The sequence below is a fragment of the Herpailurus yagouaroundi genome, unplaced genomic scaffold (assembly GCF_014898765.1).
Source record: "Herpailurus yagouaroundi ecotype Mexico unplaced genomic scaffold, PumYag 187, whole genome shotgun sequence".
Classification (NCBI taxonomy): Eukaryota; Metazoa; Chordata; class Mammalia; order Carnivora; family Felidae; genus Herpailurus; species Herpailurus yagouaroundi.
Genome location: NW_024412418.1, coordinates 9,389,392 through 9,407,572, shown reverse-complemented (window position 1 = coordinate 9,407,572; position 18,181 = coordinate 9,389,392). Strand labels below are relative to the sequence as shown.

The following is an 18,181-nucleotide window of genomic DNA, read 5'->3' as shown; positions in this document are numbered from 1 at the left end:
AGAGAGAGAGAGAGAGAGAGAGGGAGAGGGAGAGGGAATCCCAAGTAGACTCCATGCTGTCGGCACAGCAGAACCCGATGCGAGGCTCAGTCTCACAACTGTGAGGATATGACCTGAGCTAAAATCAAGAGCCAGATGCTTGACCAACTGAGCCACCCAGGCACCCTCTGAGTTCATCTTCAGTAAGGTTTTCTGTGGTAGTCTTTGCCACCTAGGCTAAGGGGGTGTCACTCTAGAGGGTTGGTTCGTTCTTGTTTGTTTGTCTGTTTTGGCTTCTGCTGGCTATTCCAGAGGTATCCTGGAGATAAATCAGTTTTTTACATTAATTTCTCAGTAGGAGGTTTCCATACGACAGGTGCAGATTTCGTTTAAACCCCAAACCTGTAGGAGGGCTGGCCTCTGTTAAAGCACCCCAACCTAAACTCAGGTTTTTTTTTTAATTAAAAAAATTTTTGTTTTAATGTTTATTTTTGAGAGACAGAGCATGAGCAGGGGAGGGGCAGAGAGAGAGGGAGACACAGAATCCCAAACAGGCTCCAGGCTCTGAGCTGTCAGCACAGAGTCTGATGCAGGGCTCGAACCCACAGACCGCAAAATCATGACCTGAGCCCAAGTCAGACACTTAACTGACTGAGCCACCCAGGCACACTGGGGGGGGGGGCGGCGCGCGCAGTGGTTTTTAATGTTTATTTATTTTTGAGAGAGAGAGAGAGAGAGAGAGAGAGAGAGAGAGAGAGAGAAAACAAGTGGGGATAGGTCAGAGAGAGAGAGGGAGACACAGAATCGGAAGGCTCCAGGCTCCAAGTTGTCAGTACAGACCCCTATGTGGGGCTTGAGCCCACAAACCCTGAGATCATGAGCTGGGCTGAAGTCAGACTGAGCCACCCAGATGCCTCCAAAAAGAAGTGTTTTTTATTTCCTCTATCTACTAGGGAATGACCTTCTGGGCCACCTTTTTGTTGATTGTGCAGGCCTTGAGGGATTCTGCCTTTGTGTGTCTGTCCCGCTTCTAGTTCCCTCACTTCCTGTGCCCAAAGACATCGTCCCTCTGCCAGCATGGACATTACACCCGAAGTCACTAAGCCCAGCAACTACCTCTGCCCTCCACAGCGTGCCGGAGTGCCAACCACCCCCTGTGCTCTCAACCCCCAAGTGCAGCTTTTTCTTCATTTTTGGTGCCTGGGACTTCTGCTTCCTGTGACCTCAGCTAGGCATTTAAAAGGAGTTTTGTTATATTTTATCCTACATTTCCGTGTATCGTTTAGCAAGAGACTTCATCTGTGTCGCCTCCCAAAACGTGTTGAATTCTTGTCCACTGTTGTCGCCTTGCCTGTTCTTTCTGCCTTTGTAGGCTCATGCCTTTTCTTTTTCCAGGAGGAAGCGGAGATAAAACAGAGTAGACAAAACATATGCTTTATTGGAATTCCAGAGAAATGAAGAATTAAGAAATGACTGCATTTTAGAGGTTGCTCTTTCCACATTGTATCAACTTTACTGGTGGCATTATACTCCTGTCAGCTCAGAACCACACAAGGCTTTGGTTTTCTTGCTCGTAACTGTGTTGGTGTTTTGTGCTTAGATGCCACAAGGTGTAACTCTTTTTCAGGAGTTTCTGTTTACTCCGCCAGTGAAGTCTTCCTCCGTACCATAGCTGGCCTCTTATAGCCAGTGGGCTCAGCAAACCTTTTTATGCCTGGGCCAGAGAATGAACTTCTCTTTCCAACTGTCAGAATATTTCAAGTGCAGGATAGTCAGACGAAATCATGAATTTGTTTTACCTCTCGTGAGAAGTAGCTGTTTCGGCTGCTATTAACATTCTTGAAACACTTTGGATTGTAGATCAACTTTGTTTATTTGCATCAAATAAATCACTAGTGTTTTCATTAAAACATATCTTCTAAGTGTTTTCAGTACACTTCTTAAGTAACAGATCTGCGGATGGTAATTATGTTCTAAAAATAATCCAGATCTTGTGAACTATGTCAAGTAGGTGAACTGTTATTTTTAATATATCAAAGTATGAACCAACAAAATCAATGATGTGTTATTTTTGCCCCATTTAATTGATTAGACAGTGTCTTAAACTATCTTACTATAGATATATTTAGCGAAATTTATTACTTGCAGACTGATATAACTCATGAATTATTAAAAGCATCAGCATATGGAACCCACTCTTCCCTCATTCCAAATTCTTTTAATATGGCTTATGTTGAGCCGTTTAACTGGCTTCTATCCATCCCACCGATGGAAGCTGCAGCCAGATGAGGATTCTTATAAATGATTGGCTTCCTTTCCAAGCAAAAGGAGGATGAAATGTCAGCTTTTTCCTCCACTACCTGAAAAGCAATCAGTGGCAACCTTTCCTGGCCTTCTTGACAGTAGTTTGGCTCTATAGAAGAGGGTGGGCATTTAGCCAAATGTGAATTTCAGTGCTATATCAGGAAAAAAGTAGCTAAAACTCAGATAATAGCTGGAATTTGCAGAGAGGCATTCAGATGGGTCTAACCTGTGAGTCTTCAGTAAGCTAACCATAGCTCAGAAATTCCTGAAGTGCGCATTTTAATCCCTTCTTTCCTAGCGATGAGCTGAGTGACCAGAGGTTACCTACCAAATCTGTCTTCCCGGCTGTGTGCGCTCCTCTGTAGGACTGGGTTTAGGGGTACCAACAGCTTCGGAATAGTGTAGCATGGTGACTGATTACCGACGACAAATCAAGACCACTGAAAAGAATTCCAAGGAATCAAACCTTGGAGTTCAAGACCATTTATTAACCCGAACTTATGCTTTGAAATTTGTTATCCTTATCTGTAAAATGGGGATATTATTTATTTCACAGGATTATTATGAAATCTTAAATAGTATATGTGGAAGCATTTTGTAAGTGGTGTGGGACTATAAAAAGTAAAGTGTTGTTAACATAAGGCTGCTAGTATAATGCTTTATCACATGGAACAAATTTTAAAATTGTGACGGACACTGGTGGGGAAACACTGAAATTCACAGGACGGTGTTTTTTTTGTTTTTTCTTTTTGTTTTTTGTACCCATGTAGGCTCTATTATGTTTTTTCTGTTGTTTAATCCTTACAACTCCAAGAGTTAACATTCTGTTAGCTCTGTTCTTACAGACGAAGAAAGTGAGACTTACTTAAGATCTACCTCTCCATCATTCTGTCTTACAAAAGAGGAAATGGAGACTAAAGAAGATTCTCAGTCCATCATTCCATCTATTATAATATACTACTGTATTTTCATAACTGTTTTTATCTTGCGCACAAACTTGGCCCCCAAATTAAATAGGAAGCACAATAGCAAATAATTAGATTGACAGTGTAAATAGAGACAGACTTCCGTCACTGGCGTTATGATGGATTAGATATGCTCTATGACCCTCCCAACTGAACAAGTAAAATACTGAATGAAATATCATAAAGCAGTTTTAGCGTATTGCTAAGCTGGCATGAAAGTAAGGTATTTGTTGACTCACTAAACAAAATGAGGCTGGGTATCCTGGTAGGTGATTGGGAACCAGAGCCAGCTTTGCGTGGACGTTTTTGTAATTTGATGACCTGGGGCTTCTGCTATGAAGAATGGGGCAGGGAAGCAGGATGGACAGCCTGTGGCCTATGTAAGTTGGAGAATCTAGAAAGAACTTCCTGGAGAATCCAGGAAATCAAAAGACTATATTTTTCAGTTAAAGGGGAAAAGAAGTAGGTCTGTAATGATCCTGCTGTTGAGAACTACAGTTTTAAGCCACCTTCACATGGTTCGTGGTCCGAATTCATACAATAGGTGTCATCCAAATACACTTTCAGAGAATTTCGTTGGAAGTGGCCCTGAATTGGTAGGGACCAGCAGAAGTAGACAAACCCACTCTTGAGTAATTCATCTTCAATCTGGGTCTCAAGTCTTACAAATAAAGTATCTCAGGAAAATCACAGTTACAACCCACAAGACCATAAAGAAATAAGGCAATATCATAACTGAGAACCAGCAGAAATTCACCTTCAAGGACTCTGATTATGGCATTAGATTATTAGATTCAAAGAAATTGTTGAGGGGCGCCTGAGTGGCTGAGTTGGTTAAGCGTCCGACTTCAGGTGGTGATCTCGTGGTTTATGAATTTGAGCCCCTCATCAGGCTCTATGCTGACAGCTCGGAGCCTGGAGCCTGCTTTGGATTCTGTCTCTGTCTCTCTGTCTCTCTCTCTCTCTGCCCCTTCCCCACTCATGCTCTTTCTCTCAAAACTAAATATTAAAAAAATAAAAAATAAATAAAAAAAAAAGAAATTGTTGAGATACAACCCAAAGAGACCGAAAAGTGAAGTGATGTGGAGAGTGGAGGATGTCTAATCAAGAGTTCTAGAAGGAGAAGAGAGGAAGGGTGGAAAGAGGCCCTCTGAAAGGATAATGGCTGAGAACTTTCCGTTATTGTTGAATTTCAGACTTCAGATTCAGAAAGACCTATATATAAATCACGAAGCAGGTGAAACCACAGTACACCAAAGAAAAAGAGAAGACCTTAAACTCGGCTGACAGTAGAAATTACTTGCCCCACGCTCCTGTGACCCTGGGTTAGTCTCTCAGAGAGTCGCCCCAACCTGTTCTTCTGGTACACTCAAATGCGGTTAGACTCATTCCAGCTCCACCATAGAAAACGTATTCGGGGGCAAATTGCCCTAAGGAAGTTCTAGGGATGCTAAGTTGATAATTTACTACCTCCCTTACTTAAGTCTGCCGCACTAAGGGGATTTCTGACCTTTGATTTTCTTCATCTTTCGTGTGTCTGTTTACCGTGAAGTCAGTGAGATTGTAGCCATCCGTGTTACCTTGTGTTTGTGAACAATCAGTTGTTTTTTGTGGGTGGAATGAATTAAAGGTAGGACGCAGCAAGTAGACTTCAGACCTGTCGCCGAATCTTTTCTCCCTTGATCTAAGAGAGCCGGCCCGAAGACCGCGCTAGGTCTCTGTACTTGTCTGGTTTCCTGAGGCAGCGCATGCCCAGTGGAGTGTGTGCCGCCAGTTGTTGGGGCTGCAGAGGTTTACTGGTTAAGGTAACATGGGCCACATTACTGATTGCCCCTTTCAAATCTCCCAGTAACCATTAACATAAATATCATCTCACCATTTGGGACAGGGGACACCACCCTTATGCACGTTAGTAATGTGATGCTAATGCTTAACCCTTTCCTGGCTCTGTTCGCTTCCGAGGCCTTGCTCTGTATCCTTTAGTAGGAGGTCTCTGTGAACCTCGAGGTGAAATGGAAGGGTTAACTCCTTTTGGTTTTGCCCTTTGACCACTTCAGGATGAGAGGCATGATGAAATACTTTTCAAAATCTTCAGTGGAAACACATCATGCATAATTGGAGCAAAAAAGAATAAATCAAAGCTTTTCCCCCCTTTTAGTCTGGTAATTCATAATTGAAACCACATTGAGGTAGGGGCTGATAACTTCAAAACAAGCAGGGAAACTGCCCTTTCTGTCAAGGTAGGGATAGGTAAGGCTCCTCATTACCAAGGGCTCAAAAGCTTCTGTATAACAAGCCTGTCCTCTCCTCCCTTCCTTTCTTTGAATTCTCACTCTTCTGCTCAGCCAGATACCTTCAGTTCAATCAAATCTGGGTTCACTCCAATGTGCTTAGTTCTCTTCTTGTCACATGAATTTATGCGTGGTGACATTTAAAAAAAATCTCTGATATGGTGAGTAATAGGAATTAAATTTTGAATCATCCTGCTTCAAGGTTGATTTCTTCTGTCTGGAATTTGGTTGGTTTAGGTTGAAAGAGTCCTTTAGTTAGTAACGGCATGTGGTTTTCCTCGCTCTTGATTTTATAATCCTCCGGTAGTGGCAGCAAGAACATTTCAGAATGGTTAGCAGAGGCCATGTACTTGCTCCCTGCCTTCCTCTGCTTTCTGTATGGTAGGTAACCATGGCTAGAATGGTTTTGGCTAGGCTCATGTCGGGCTACCGTGACCTTTCAACTAAAAAAAAAGGCAAAACGGGATTGCGGGAGAGGTCCAGCCGACTTTCCTTGTAGGAGATTGCCAAAGGCACACCTAATTTGAGTTTGAATTTCTTTCTTGAAGGGGAAAACCCCTTTGCACTGAAGGGTGACCCTATGCGTCTCTTTCAGGCATCCTGAAACCCGAGCCCACGACTCTCTCTTGCAGGTTGGTCTGCCCACTGCTCACTCACCAGGGCTTTGCAGAATAGGCAGTATGAAAGAACTTTTCCTCAGCTGGTCTTGTGACCTGGCAGTTCTTGTAGCTATTATGGATTACTTTTATGTGATTGCAGTTTAACAATCTGGATTTCTTATTGAAGCTTCTAGAATGAATGGCTGTTGTGGGAGTGAAAGTGAAGTTTGGGAGGAGGGGCGGGAGATGGCCAGGGTATTCTGGCCACATGCCAGTACTCTGCCACAGTGATGCATACCTCTCCTCTTGGCTTCTCCTCCCATCTCTGAGTAAACGGTTTCATGGGGGAGATTTGAAGGCGGTGTCGATAGCCCAGATTCTGACGGTGCCGCTGCGGTAGGTGGGCTTTGCCTTTTCTTCAGGTCACTGTTGCTGGGTGCCTGGTTCCATGCCCTGTCCTGCCATGATGGAGATCTAATCAGGCAACAGAGTTAATTGCCAGCGTTGTTTGCCTTTTCCCTGGCAGAAGTCAGAGTCTTGAGTAAATTATGGAGGTTTAAATTTGCTTGATTTCCTGCAGAAAGTGGGGTCAAGAGGTCCCAGACTGTAGACACTCTCTCTGGTCAGCCAGCAGGGGGTCAGTTCTTAAGGGTATTTCAGAGGAGACTGAATGCCATTCTTGAAATGTCCTTCTCCACCAGTTTTTTTCTCCGGGGGTTAGTTTGTTGACCTTACCCCAGTGGAGCGGAGGGTCTATGTGAAGGCACACACCCCAATTAAAGCCGCCTTTCTCCACGCCGTCCTTGTGCTCCAAAGGCAAATGGGATTATGTTCGAGGAGGAAAAAAGCGATTGGCACAGAAGCCTAGTTGTAGAGCAGCATTTCCTATTTCTGACCTTTTGAAAAAGAACATAAAGGGAGCCATGTTTCCTTCTCAGGAAAACAGTGCTCAGGAAAAGAAAGTTTTGAAAGACATCAACAGAAAGCTAATCATGTGACTTAAAAGACCCTTCCATCATTCCAGGCTTCTGGTGCCATGGCGTTGGCCTGCCCGGCCGGTCCCTCTCGTTTCCGCTCTCCTCCCTTGTCTCCCTGTCTTGTTTGCTGCTCAGTTTGCCAGCACGCGCCTGCTTACCCTTGACGACGACGACGACGACGCAGTCCCCTCCTCGTCTCTTCCAGGGAGGCAGAGGCCACTGTATCGGCCTTCACGTTCCCTGCTGCCCCGGACTTGAACACCTTGTGTTGGTACTTGTTATTTTACCTAGCCGTCTTCCCCACCAGATTATGAGCATGTCAAGGGGAAGGCCTTGGTTTGTCTTGGCATCTGTAACCTTCTTGTAGGAATGTGGGATGTGCTCAGGAAATGTTGACTGAATGAATGAGCATCAGAAATACTATCGGTAGGAACAATCGCTGAATTGCTAACACCAGTATTTGGGCAGGTTGGAAGAATACGGGTAGGGAGAGCCGCACGTTTTTGTGTTTGTTTTAAACTACAGTTCATGGAGCTCTATGCTGAGCCCTCTGCTCAGAGCTTCTGTGCCTCATCTCTCTTAGTCATCATTGCCCTAGGAGATGGTACCATCATGGTCCCCATTTTACAGAAGAGGAAATTCATACAGGAGTAGCTTCACGCATCACAAAACTAGTAAATGGCAGGACCTAGATTCAGACTCTCTGCTAAATATCCTTATCCTACACTTCTTTGGAATATTTGGTACAATAAGATTCTTGGTAAGTGCTTTCAAATGAATGAACTAGGTTGGAAATTACTTTAGAACTCACGATGTCATGCATTTGAGTGTATATCAACTCTTCACATCCAGACATGAAGAGGACAGAAAGAACATCACCTGGGTCCTGTGGATTTAACGGAATTTAATTTAATCTTACTCATTTTTATTTATTTATTTTTTTGTATTAATGGACTTTTTTGGAAGGGCACCTGGGTGGCTCAGATGGTTAAGCATTTGACTTTGGTTCAGGTCAGTTTGTGAGTTTGAGCCCCATATCCAGCTCTGTGCTCTCAGCACAGTGCCCACGTTGGATCCTCTGTCCCTCTCTCTGTCTGCCCCTCCCCGATCCATGCTATCTCTCTCTCTCTCAAAAATAAACATTAAAAAAAAAAAAAAGAATCAGTAACAAACAAATGTTTAATGTTTATTTTTGAGAGAGAGAGAGAGAGAGACAGAAAGAGAGAATGTACACGAGCAGGCGAGGGGCAGAGAGAGAGGGAGAGAAAGAATCCCAAGCAGGCTCTGCACCTTCTGTGTAGAGCCTGACGCAGGGCTTGATCTAATGAACCATAAGATCATGACCTGAGCTGAAATCAAGAGTTGGCTGCTTAACTGACTGAGCGGCCCAGGTACCCCAACTTACTCATTTTTAAACAGGTTTTCATCGGGTAACGCTAGGCACTATGCTAGGCGCTAGGTGTTAAAACAGGTATGGTTCTTGCTTTCATGGAGCTTTCAAGGTAAAATATAAAGAGTAGGAAGGAAAAGAGGAAACTGTGAAAATAAAAACAGTATATTTGGAGAAGGAGTAGAGGTAGAGAATCTGGATAAACTAGGACCCTAGAGCATGATAAGGTCAAGGTAGAGAGGAAGAAGGATTTCATCTAGACTTCTTGCTGGAAGGGGCGCCTGGGTGGCGCAGTCGGTTAAGCGTCCGACTTCAGCCAGGTCACGATCTCGCCGTCCGTGAGTTCGAGCCCCGCGTCGGGCTCTGGGCTGATGGCTCAGAGCCTGGAGCCTGTTTCCGATTCTGTGTCTCCCTCTCTCTCTGCCCCTCCCCCGTTCATGCTCTGTCTCTCTCCGTCCCAAAAATAAATAAACGTTGAAAAAAAAAAAAAAAGTAAATAGACTTCTTGCTGGAAGAGACTTGACAATTGCCATCCCACTTTCAAGACATGTGTAAAGTAAAGCCCAGAGAAATTACTACTCCCACAGGGTCAACCATTGGTTACCATTCATCGAATGCTTGCATGTGTGAGGTACTTTACATATATTAAATATTTACTTTTATTAACCGCCTCTTGGTTGTTAAGAAATGCTAATTAGGAAATGTAAATAACATTGTTAGAAATTATTACTCTTATTATTTCTCATAGCTGGAGAAGTATTATTATCACAATTATGGAAACTGAGGTGCAAGAGAGGTTAAGTACTTTGCCCCGGTCACACTGCTGCTAAGTGAAAGAATCTAGATTCCTATTAAGGACACACAGTTCCCAAACTGACCCCAAACATGTCGACTCAGGTTTTGAAGTCACCTGCCTCATATAACCCTGGCGGTATGTCCTACAGTAAAGCACCGAGCCCGTATCCCAGTAAATACATGCTCGGCCGCTTCTGGGTTAGGTCTGTGCTCATCTCGAGATCTGTATTTCATGGGGAAGTGTTGGTAAGATTTCAGTCCCTATTCTGCTCCTTGGCGTGCTGCCTCCCCTTTAGGCTGCCTCTTCTTTTCTTTCCTTTTTTTTTTTTAATGTTTATTTATTCTTGAGAGAGAGACAGAGCATGAGAGGCGGAGGGGCAGAGAGAGAAGGAGTCACAGAATCTGAAGCAGGCTCCAGGCTCTGAGCGGTCAGCACAGAGCCCGACGCGGGGCTCGAACTCACGGACTGTGAGATCATGACCTGAGCTGAAGTCGGACGCTTAACCGACTGAGCCACCCAGGTGCCCCTAGGCTGCCTCTTCTGCTTCCGCCTTCTCAAGCCTTACCTGGTGTGCAAGTGAGTAGTGTGGAAAAGTAGAACACCAAGACAAGTTACCGTCGGGTCCTACCCACCCCCTTCCCCGCCTCTCCTCCTCCCCTTCCACCGCCCTCCACTTCCCAAATGGAGCTGGCCAAGGGGATGAGACCCGATCTGTCGTCTTGCCAGAGACTCTGGTTCCTTCTCCTGGCAGTGCCTTGAAATCAGAGCTGTGATGCCCTTCAGGGGGTGCCTCAGTTTAAATTCCAAGGGATTCGTTTTCCGAAACCAAGCTTCGCATCTCCCAGGGAACTTTCCTCTCCTTTTAATGTCATACAGGCGTTCGAGTGTGCTAGCATTCCCCACTTCTCCCAAGAACAGACCTCATTTTGTTGGGGTTTTAATAGTTTTTCCTTCTGTGTTAGAGATGTATTTACCTTTTTTAATTTATGTGTTTCCTCTGTGTCAGTGTTACGTATTTATTCCACATACCTTTGGAAATCGTAGAGTTTGGGGTGGGCTCTTGCCCACATGTGATTATCAAGGATAAAGAACTTCCAGCATTTTTGTCTCAGAGAAGAGTTAGAAGTAATAAACTCTGGTGCTCCCCACAGTTCCATTTTCTAGAGTCTATAAAATGGGGTGATGCCTGCCTTGGACTCGGAGGAGGAGGGCATGGGGAAGGGCCGTGAACCTCCACCATCCAGTGTTCTGGAGCTAGACAGCTTACACATTGTGTAACCTTGAGCACCTAGCATCATTCCCTCCCCTCCCCTCCCCTCCCCTCCCTCCCTCCCTCCTCCCCTCCCTCTTTCCTTCCTTCCTTCCTTCCTTCCTTCCTTCCTTCCTTCCTTCCTTCCTTCCTCTCTTTCTTTCTTTCTTTCTTTCTTTCTTTCTTTCTTTCTTTCTTTCTTTCTTTCTGGTAAAGCAAATGATTAGACATCATTCACTATTTTTAATCTTATAGTTTCATCATGTGCAAAATAAGAATAACTGTGTCTACCAGGGGGTTGTTGTGAGTGAAACTCAAGTGAGATAATACGTGTAAAGCCCAGTGCCTAACGCTTAGTAAATACTCGGTAAATCTTTCATCACACATTACATTATTTTACACCCTTCTTCAAAAAATCTGTTTTTCTGCCTTTTCCATTTAAAGGGGTGCTTTTCAGGCGTAAGAGAGTATTGTGTTGGTAGGAGTAAATGAGTGGGTTGGGATGGTGATGGCAGAGAGGCCATGCACCTTCAGGATTAGTTGTGACTTAAGCATAAGGCTACTTACTGACCAGTTTCCATAAAAGTCAGGAGGATAAAATAATAAGATTTGGGGTCGAAAAGTAAAAGAGGTTCCTACAAATGTGATGAGATGCTAGGGTACCAGTGCTAAAGTCCAGGCACCTTGCTAAGACTGCAGCTTAATGTCAGAGCATGAGGTCATAGACACAGAAAGTCCACATTGAGCAGATAGCCTTTCCTATCGTGTGTCGTGGCTGCGAAATCGAATTATGGCCTGTTGTGGACGTTCTGGCATTAATATCCTGATTACATTAGGACTCCTGGAATCCCATTCAGTCTCTGTGAGTTCCCATCCCATGTGTGTTCCATGTGTTTGTGTACATTTCCCGTCCCACACTGTTCCATCTGGCAAACAGCTGTTGTCCTCTACGTGGTGATGGGTGTCCATCAGTGATAGGGATGAGGTTGAAGGGGAACCTTGGGAATGCCAGAGTAGGAGAGACGCTAGGGAAGTGTAAGCGGCCAGAATAACAGATAGGACATTTCAGGTTCAGCCACCTTGTGGCAGAGATGAAGTCTGGTCCTGGACTTTTCACAGAATATGAATGTGAATGTAATTAATGCCACTGAACTGTACCCTTAAAAATGCTTAAAATGCTGATTTCATGTTATGTTTGGCCATGGTTTAAAAAAATTAATGTACCAAAAACCATTTTATGCTTTAAATGAGTGGATTGTATATTATATGAATTATATCTCACAAAAGCTGTTTAAAAATACAAAGTTGTTTTAACAATCTTATTATCAGTACAAAAATATTTTTGCTTATGTTACTGTATCAAAAGTTACTTAATGTTTTTTTTTTTTTTCAACATTTATTTATTTTTTGGGACAGAGAGAGACAGAGCATGAACGGGGGAGGGGCAGAGAGAGAAGGAGACACAGAATCAGAAACAGGCTCCAGGCTCTGAGCCATCAGCCCAGAGCCCAACGCGGGGCTCGAACCCACGGACCGCGAGATCGTGACCTGGCTGAAGTCGGACACCTAACCGACTGCGCCACCCAGGCGCCCCAAAAGTTACTTAATGTTTTAATGGTAGCAAAGAATTTGAATTTCCGTCAGTACTTTTTAAACCTTATTTTGAGAAAATTTCAAACCTACAGGGAAATTGAGAGAATTATACAGCGAACTCACACCTAGAACTCCTTGCCAGGATTTATGCATTTTATGTATTCACACTCTTTATTCCCAGTGTCAGAAGTGATGTGCTTTGATATATTTTATTTTGTTTTGCTTTTTGTTTTTTTTGTTTTTTTCAAATTCAGTGCGCTAATTACTTCTTGGGCCCTTTCAATGTGAAAACTCATGTCTCTTCTACTGTTCTGAGAACTTATTTCTTTGGTAATTTTCTTTCTTCTGTATTCTGTGTTTTCTTTTTCAGGAACCTGTTAGATGGATGTTGGACCTCCTGGATTTTCTCATCTTTTTTGTCCTGTTTTTTATCTCTGCCCTTTTTGTTCACTAGATTGGAATATGTTGCCTTTTTCTTTCAATCCTGCTTTAAAAAAAAATTAAGCTGTATTTTTAACGTTCAAGTATTCTTTCCTGTTCTTTGATAGATCTTTTTAAATAAAAATAGCAATTTATTCTTATTTCATGGATGAAAAATTCTCTTCCTGAGGATATAATTTATTGATGTTGTTTTAATGTCCTTCTGCTTTTCTATTGTCTTGGTTTCCCCTGAGTTCCTGCTTTTCTATTCGTTCATTTGGTTTCTGTCATTATGCGGAAGATATTGTTGAAACGGCTGTGATTCTAGGATCTGTTCATAATTACCAGGGAATCACTGAAAACCTCACCGGAAGGAAGCTCTGTGTGTGAGGGCAAGCCTACTTCCCGGAGGGCTGTGAGGTGGTAGAGGGGCAAGTGGGCTCCATGGCCGCCAGCGTTTGGGGAGCTGGAGAGCAAGAAGGCTCTGGGGCTCATCACTCAGAACGTAGACTGGCACCTGCATTTTCCTTCCAAAGGTGTCCACATTTCCATACCCAGAGCTTCAGTTCCCCAGAGAATATACCTCCCTCCCCCTGCAGGGGTGGGCAAGAAGAGGAGTCTTCTGGCTGAGTGGCTGGGTGAAGGGAAGTTTTGTGGATCTGGGTCTTTTTTTGCTCCTTACACATATTTTTAACCAGTCTTCCTGTTTTCAGCCCTGCCCCTCCTCTTATCCCACAAGGTTCCTGCTGAACTCGTTCTGAGCCTTTGGGGGCTGAGCAGTTTGGACTGGTTTGCCTTCGTGGGCCCGCCTCTGTGTAGGCACTTCGCTTCCACTCTCATTCTCCTGCCCCGTTACCACTTCACCCTTCCAGTCTTTCAGAAACCCGTCCCTGCTGCTCATCAGCTGTGGTGGCCTCTCTCATTTCACTGTCGTCGTCCATTTCTATTTCCGATCTACGGTCACTTTAGTGGACTTGAGGAGAGAATGGAGATAATGCATGTATTTCATCTGCTGGGTTTAACTAGCAATCTCTTCTGGGCCACAGACATTCTCTGCTCCTGTTTTAGTGGCATCAGAGCTAAAGTTAATTAAAGAGAGTCCGTACAAAAGCTCTTGGGCTGGTCACGGTGACAGCCACCCAATCTCCCACGTTCTAGCCTGCTGACAGCAGTGGCAAAGAGATCAGCCCCATGGTTACTAGACCCTTTGCTGACTCCTCTTCATCTGTTCTCTTGCAGAAGCGGGGCAGTGTGAGCAACCCACTCTTCCTCCCACTGATTCCACCACAGTCCCAAGGTTTTACCGCCATCGTCCTCACCTACGACCGAGTGGAGAGCCTCTTCCGGGTCATCACTGAAGTGTCCAAGGTGCCCAGTCTGTCCAAGCTGCTCGTTGTCTGGAATAATCAGAATAAAAATCCCCCGGAAGGTAAAAAGGGTGGGAAGGTGCTGTGTTCAGGAACGGCCTGCTTTGGGTGTCGGCGCGCCTCCCAGCCGGGTCAGTTTGGGACTGGCCACATTATTTGCATCCTTAGGCTTGCATGAAGTTTCCTGCTTTGTCAACAGTAATGCCATTTCTGAGGCAGCGTGACCCGTTTAGTCAGCCATCTCATTTTTGTTCTGGGGTGGCCCAGCTCACTGTGCGCCCAGGGTGTGAGCTGCAGCCACGAGGGTCTGAGAGCTTAGGAATCAGTGGGATCAAAGGCCAGCAGCCTTGGGAAAACAGACCTCAGCTTCCCTCGGCCATCTCAGCTGATTTGTTTACATGAAAGCTCAGTTTAAAAGGCATTAGTTTTCTCCTTCCTTATCTCGGCTCTGATACTGTGCTTTCCTTAAAAAAAAAAAAAAAAAAAAAAAGATGGCCTCACTTCCAACTGGGCAAGTCAGAAGAGCATGCCGTCTCCAGGCTTCAAATCAGTTCCTTAAAGTGAGTGCGCACTACGGTCCCCAGGCGGTTCATCGCTAATCGCTTTGTCCCTTGCCTTGGCCACCGTGTGAGCTGCTGGCTGGCGCTGGCAGCTAGGGTTGAGGACTGTTTGATTAATTGGATTTCTTTTTCATTCAGGAGGCATAGAGTATGTTCCACCTGCATTTAGTTTCTCATTCAGTCTGTCTATTACTGATCCTAATCCCAGGCACTTCAAAGCTCCTGCCCTTTATAGCCTATTAAAGCCAGGAAGTTTCTGATGGATTAGAGCAAGGAATGAGTTTGAAGTTTGTAATGTGCACCACTATCACTGATAAGGTCTAGTTTATTGCCTGACAGTAGTATCTGCACTTTTTATGGCTATTCTCTTTTAATTGGGAATACTGAAGTCAGGATAGTCAACCCTGGAAACTGCCCCCGGTAGATCTATAGTTTAGGCTGGAAGAAGAACATTTACTGTCTGTGAGGCAAATCAGAAATTACCCCCAAGAAAATTCTTTAGTACCTCCTGAGACATTTAAGAAATGTTCCTTAGTGGGATTTTCGTTCTCTGAGAGAATCCTACACTTTCTCTCTAGATTTAGGGAGCCGTGGTTTAAGTAAACAAAATGTCTACTTTAAATGACGCTCCCATTTTACGCTCCAAAGAACAGTGCCTTTTCTTATTAAGTACATCTTTTTATGCCAAGTCCGTTTTCCTCCCAACAACCAGTTTCCTGGATTTTTGTTTGTTTCATTTATTTGACTCTCAAGAAAGGGGTAGAAGGAAAAGGGAGGAGAGGGGAGGAGGAAGAACTGGGCAGGAGGAAGGGAAAGGCGGAGGGAAACGGAAGCTGTGCAGGGAGGGGCATGGAGAGGGCCCAGCCCGGTGCCTCACCTGGAGGTGGGGGGGGGGGGGGGGGGGGTGAGCCGGCCGGCACTGTTGTGCTGCTCCTTGGTCTGGCACTTGAAAGGGACGGGTCCTGTTTTGAGAAGGAAGGCTGTGGGTCCCTGCTCGGATCTGCGGTAGCTCACTGCATCCTGCCACGTTCACCCTCCTGCGCCTGCCCCCGCGCACGCAGGCCGCCGGCTTTCCGAGGGAGCCCCCGCCCGCCCGGATAGGCACAGGTGCAGAATCTGGAGCTAAATGCAAAGGAGGCTTCTCCTTCCTTAGACACCTTGGTCAGGCACTTTGGGCTCCAGGGGAATGGTTTCTTGTGAGTGCGAGTCCCTCGCAGACCGTGAGAAGGGAGGAACCGTTCTCTGCCCTCCTAGTCGAAGCCCTCGCCTCGCCCTGGTTTGACGGAAAGCAGTAACACAAACCTAGAGGTTTTGGAGCTGGGTGTTCAGTCTTAATTTTGGGGAGACCTTGCTAAAATGTGGTTAATTTTGTGACCAGGAGCTTAGTTTATTTTTGTAATGTTTTGGCTCCAGGGAAGAGAGCGAGCCCTCAACCGATGAGGCCCCAAATTTGACACGTTTAGAGACCGAACTAGCTTTTTTTTCCCTCGCGGTGGTTTTTAGGTCTCCGCTCAGGCTCTGGCGATGTGGTTGTTTGGGGAGAGCGTGAACCATGTTTAATCTTCTGTGGGGTGTTTGTTCAGTTGGTAAATGAGGCTGTCAGCTCTGGTCCTCATGCCAGCAAAGCCATCTGAGTCTGCATGTATGGCATTAGTAACATATATATCTTTTATAAAGCAAGTCCAAGCCTTTGAAATATTAGAGGCGAAAATGATGTTTTTCACTTTCTCTACATTTACTAAAATAAATATTGCGGTGAACATGTCTGCTGCCGGGAGGGTTAATGTAGGCAGAAATCCACCCCCCCCCAGCTCCCCCCACCACTTTTTTTTTTTTTTTCACTCTCCAACACAACCAAATACTTTTTGCTTTTTGGTTACATTTAAGCCTAAATTGCTGGGTTTGAAGTTTAAGTAAATACTTAGACTAGGCAATAGAAATTTCCAGTGAGCTTTCGTCACATCGGTTTCGAGCTCTGTCAGAAAAAAAAAGGCAAGCCACTGCCTTCGTCCTCCCCAGCTCTTCAGTTTCCAAACTTGATGGATATAGAGGTTGTTTGGCTTGGCCCCTGGCCTCCGTGTGAAGGAAGCTCTTACATTGTACATCTCAGACAGGTTTAACTCAGCCTTCTGTTTTAGCTGATTTCAGTGTTAAATTTGAATTGACCTCAGGAGCTCCCTGGCTTCAGATTGTGACTTTGATAGTTGTTAGCAGGCGGGCTGGGCTGAGTGTGTTGGGATGGTCAACCCAGAGGAGGCAACAGAGAAGTAGAAGTCACAGCCAGCCACCTTGCATTTGTGCTGAATTCTGGGACTGTGGGGAATTAACGTCATGGGGACCAGCTGGACACCGGCAGCTTGAGCACTCCAGAAGTGAGCTCAAGGTTTGTATGGAGATAATCTGACCATTTATTTTATGGGTCTGTGGTTGTGTTTGTGACAGTGTTGGCCAGGATGGGCTTGAGGTCATCTTCAGTCAACCTGAGCATTTTATAGTACCTTTGCCAAGATGGAGGGAAAATTCTCTTTGCTCACATCTTTCTTGGCATCCAATGTGGAGAAAACCATTAATCAGTACACATTAAAAAAAAACCCTCAACACAAGGAGTTCTTTTTCTCCTTAGAGCTAGACTAAAGCTCCTAACTGTGAAGTTATCAGGTCACCTGGCTCAGCTGTTTGTTTTTCATAAATTCAGCAATGTGCTTGGAAAACCCTTGTTTTTCAGACTACTTTGTGTGAATGGAAGGTGACATTTTTATTTTGCCAGCTGCAGATTCACAGGATGAGACATAAGGTACATTATTTTGAATTCATTTAGAATTTAGAAGGAGTACAGAAAAAGAGACCCCATTTGGGCTCAGCAATGGAATTGGAGCCTGAAGGTCTCTGGCTATGCTTTACTGTGTCCTTCTGCATCCTAAGGGGCCTCCCACAGCCGTGTGTCTACACCTCTTCAGATTATCACGGGAGAAGTGAAGTTTGTGAGACTTTACAAGAACCCAGTTATAAAGATGAAAACGATACGATGTTTTTATAACCACGTATTATGTACCTTTTAAATCCCAGGAGCAGGCACTGTGCCAGGTGCTTTACACATATTATCTCTAGTCCTTAGGACAAACCTGCAAGGAAGCTGTTCTTATTCCCATTTTACAAAAATGAAACTCCCGATGAGACGTGTGATTTGCCCGAATCACAAAACTGCAAATGGCAGAGCCAGAAATAAACACGTGTCTCTGTGGATGCGAAGCTCATGCCCTTTGCACAAAGCCCCACTGTATCTATTTGGATTACCATTTAGTAGTAGGCAAATCATCACGCTTTGTCTGTTCTCTGATTTGGGATTATGTAGACGAACTAGGTCCTTGTCAGGGACTCAAAAGAGAGACAGAAGAGTAAGTCTGTTCTTTTGAAAATACTAATGGAAAGGGGAGAAAAAGTTCTTCTTTCTCACCCATATTTTTCTCTCCTACCTTGAGCTTCTGTCCTAATTTTTTAAACAATCAAAATCCCATGTCAGAATTATCTACTTTAAGGGCAGGGGGTAATTTATAATGTTTATTTTTGGTGCTGCCCTCCACAGAAGGAATGCTGAAGCCTGGGCGAATGGTAGTTCCTTTTCTTGGAGGCCTATTTTACTTGAAAATGTGAAAGTGAGAAACTGGGAGTTCTGTTGGGAGGCCTGTCTGTG

General features: G+C 44.6%; 1 protein-coding gene across 3 annotated transcripts in view; it reads left to right on the top strand.

The window, feature by feature from the left end:
* EXT2 (exostosin glycosyltransferase 2) overlaps positions 1–18,181 on the top strand; it is a 146,345-nt gene that overhangs the window by 85,779 nt on the left and 42,385 nt on the right. For all 3 annotated transcript variants that reach the window (XM_040495385.1, XM_040495387.1, XM_040495386.1), the window contains exon 9: positions 13,803–13,992. In XM_040495385.1, the coding sequence (XP_040351319.1) occupies positions 13,803–13,992 (190 nt within the window). The remainder of the gene's footprint in view (positions 1–13,802; positions 13,993–18,181) is intronic.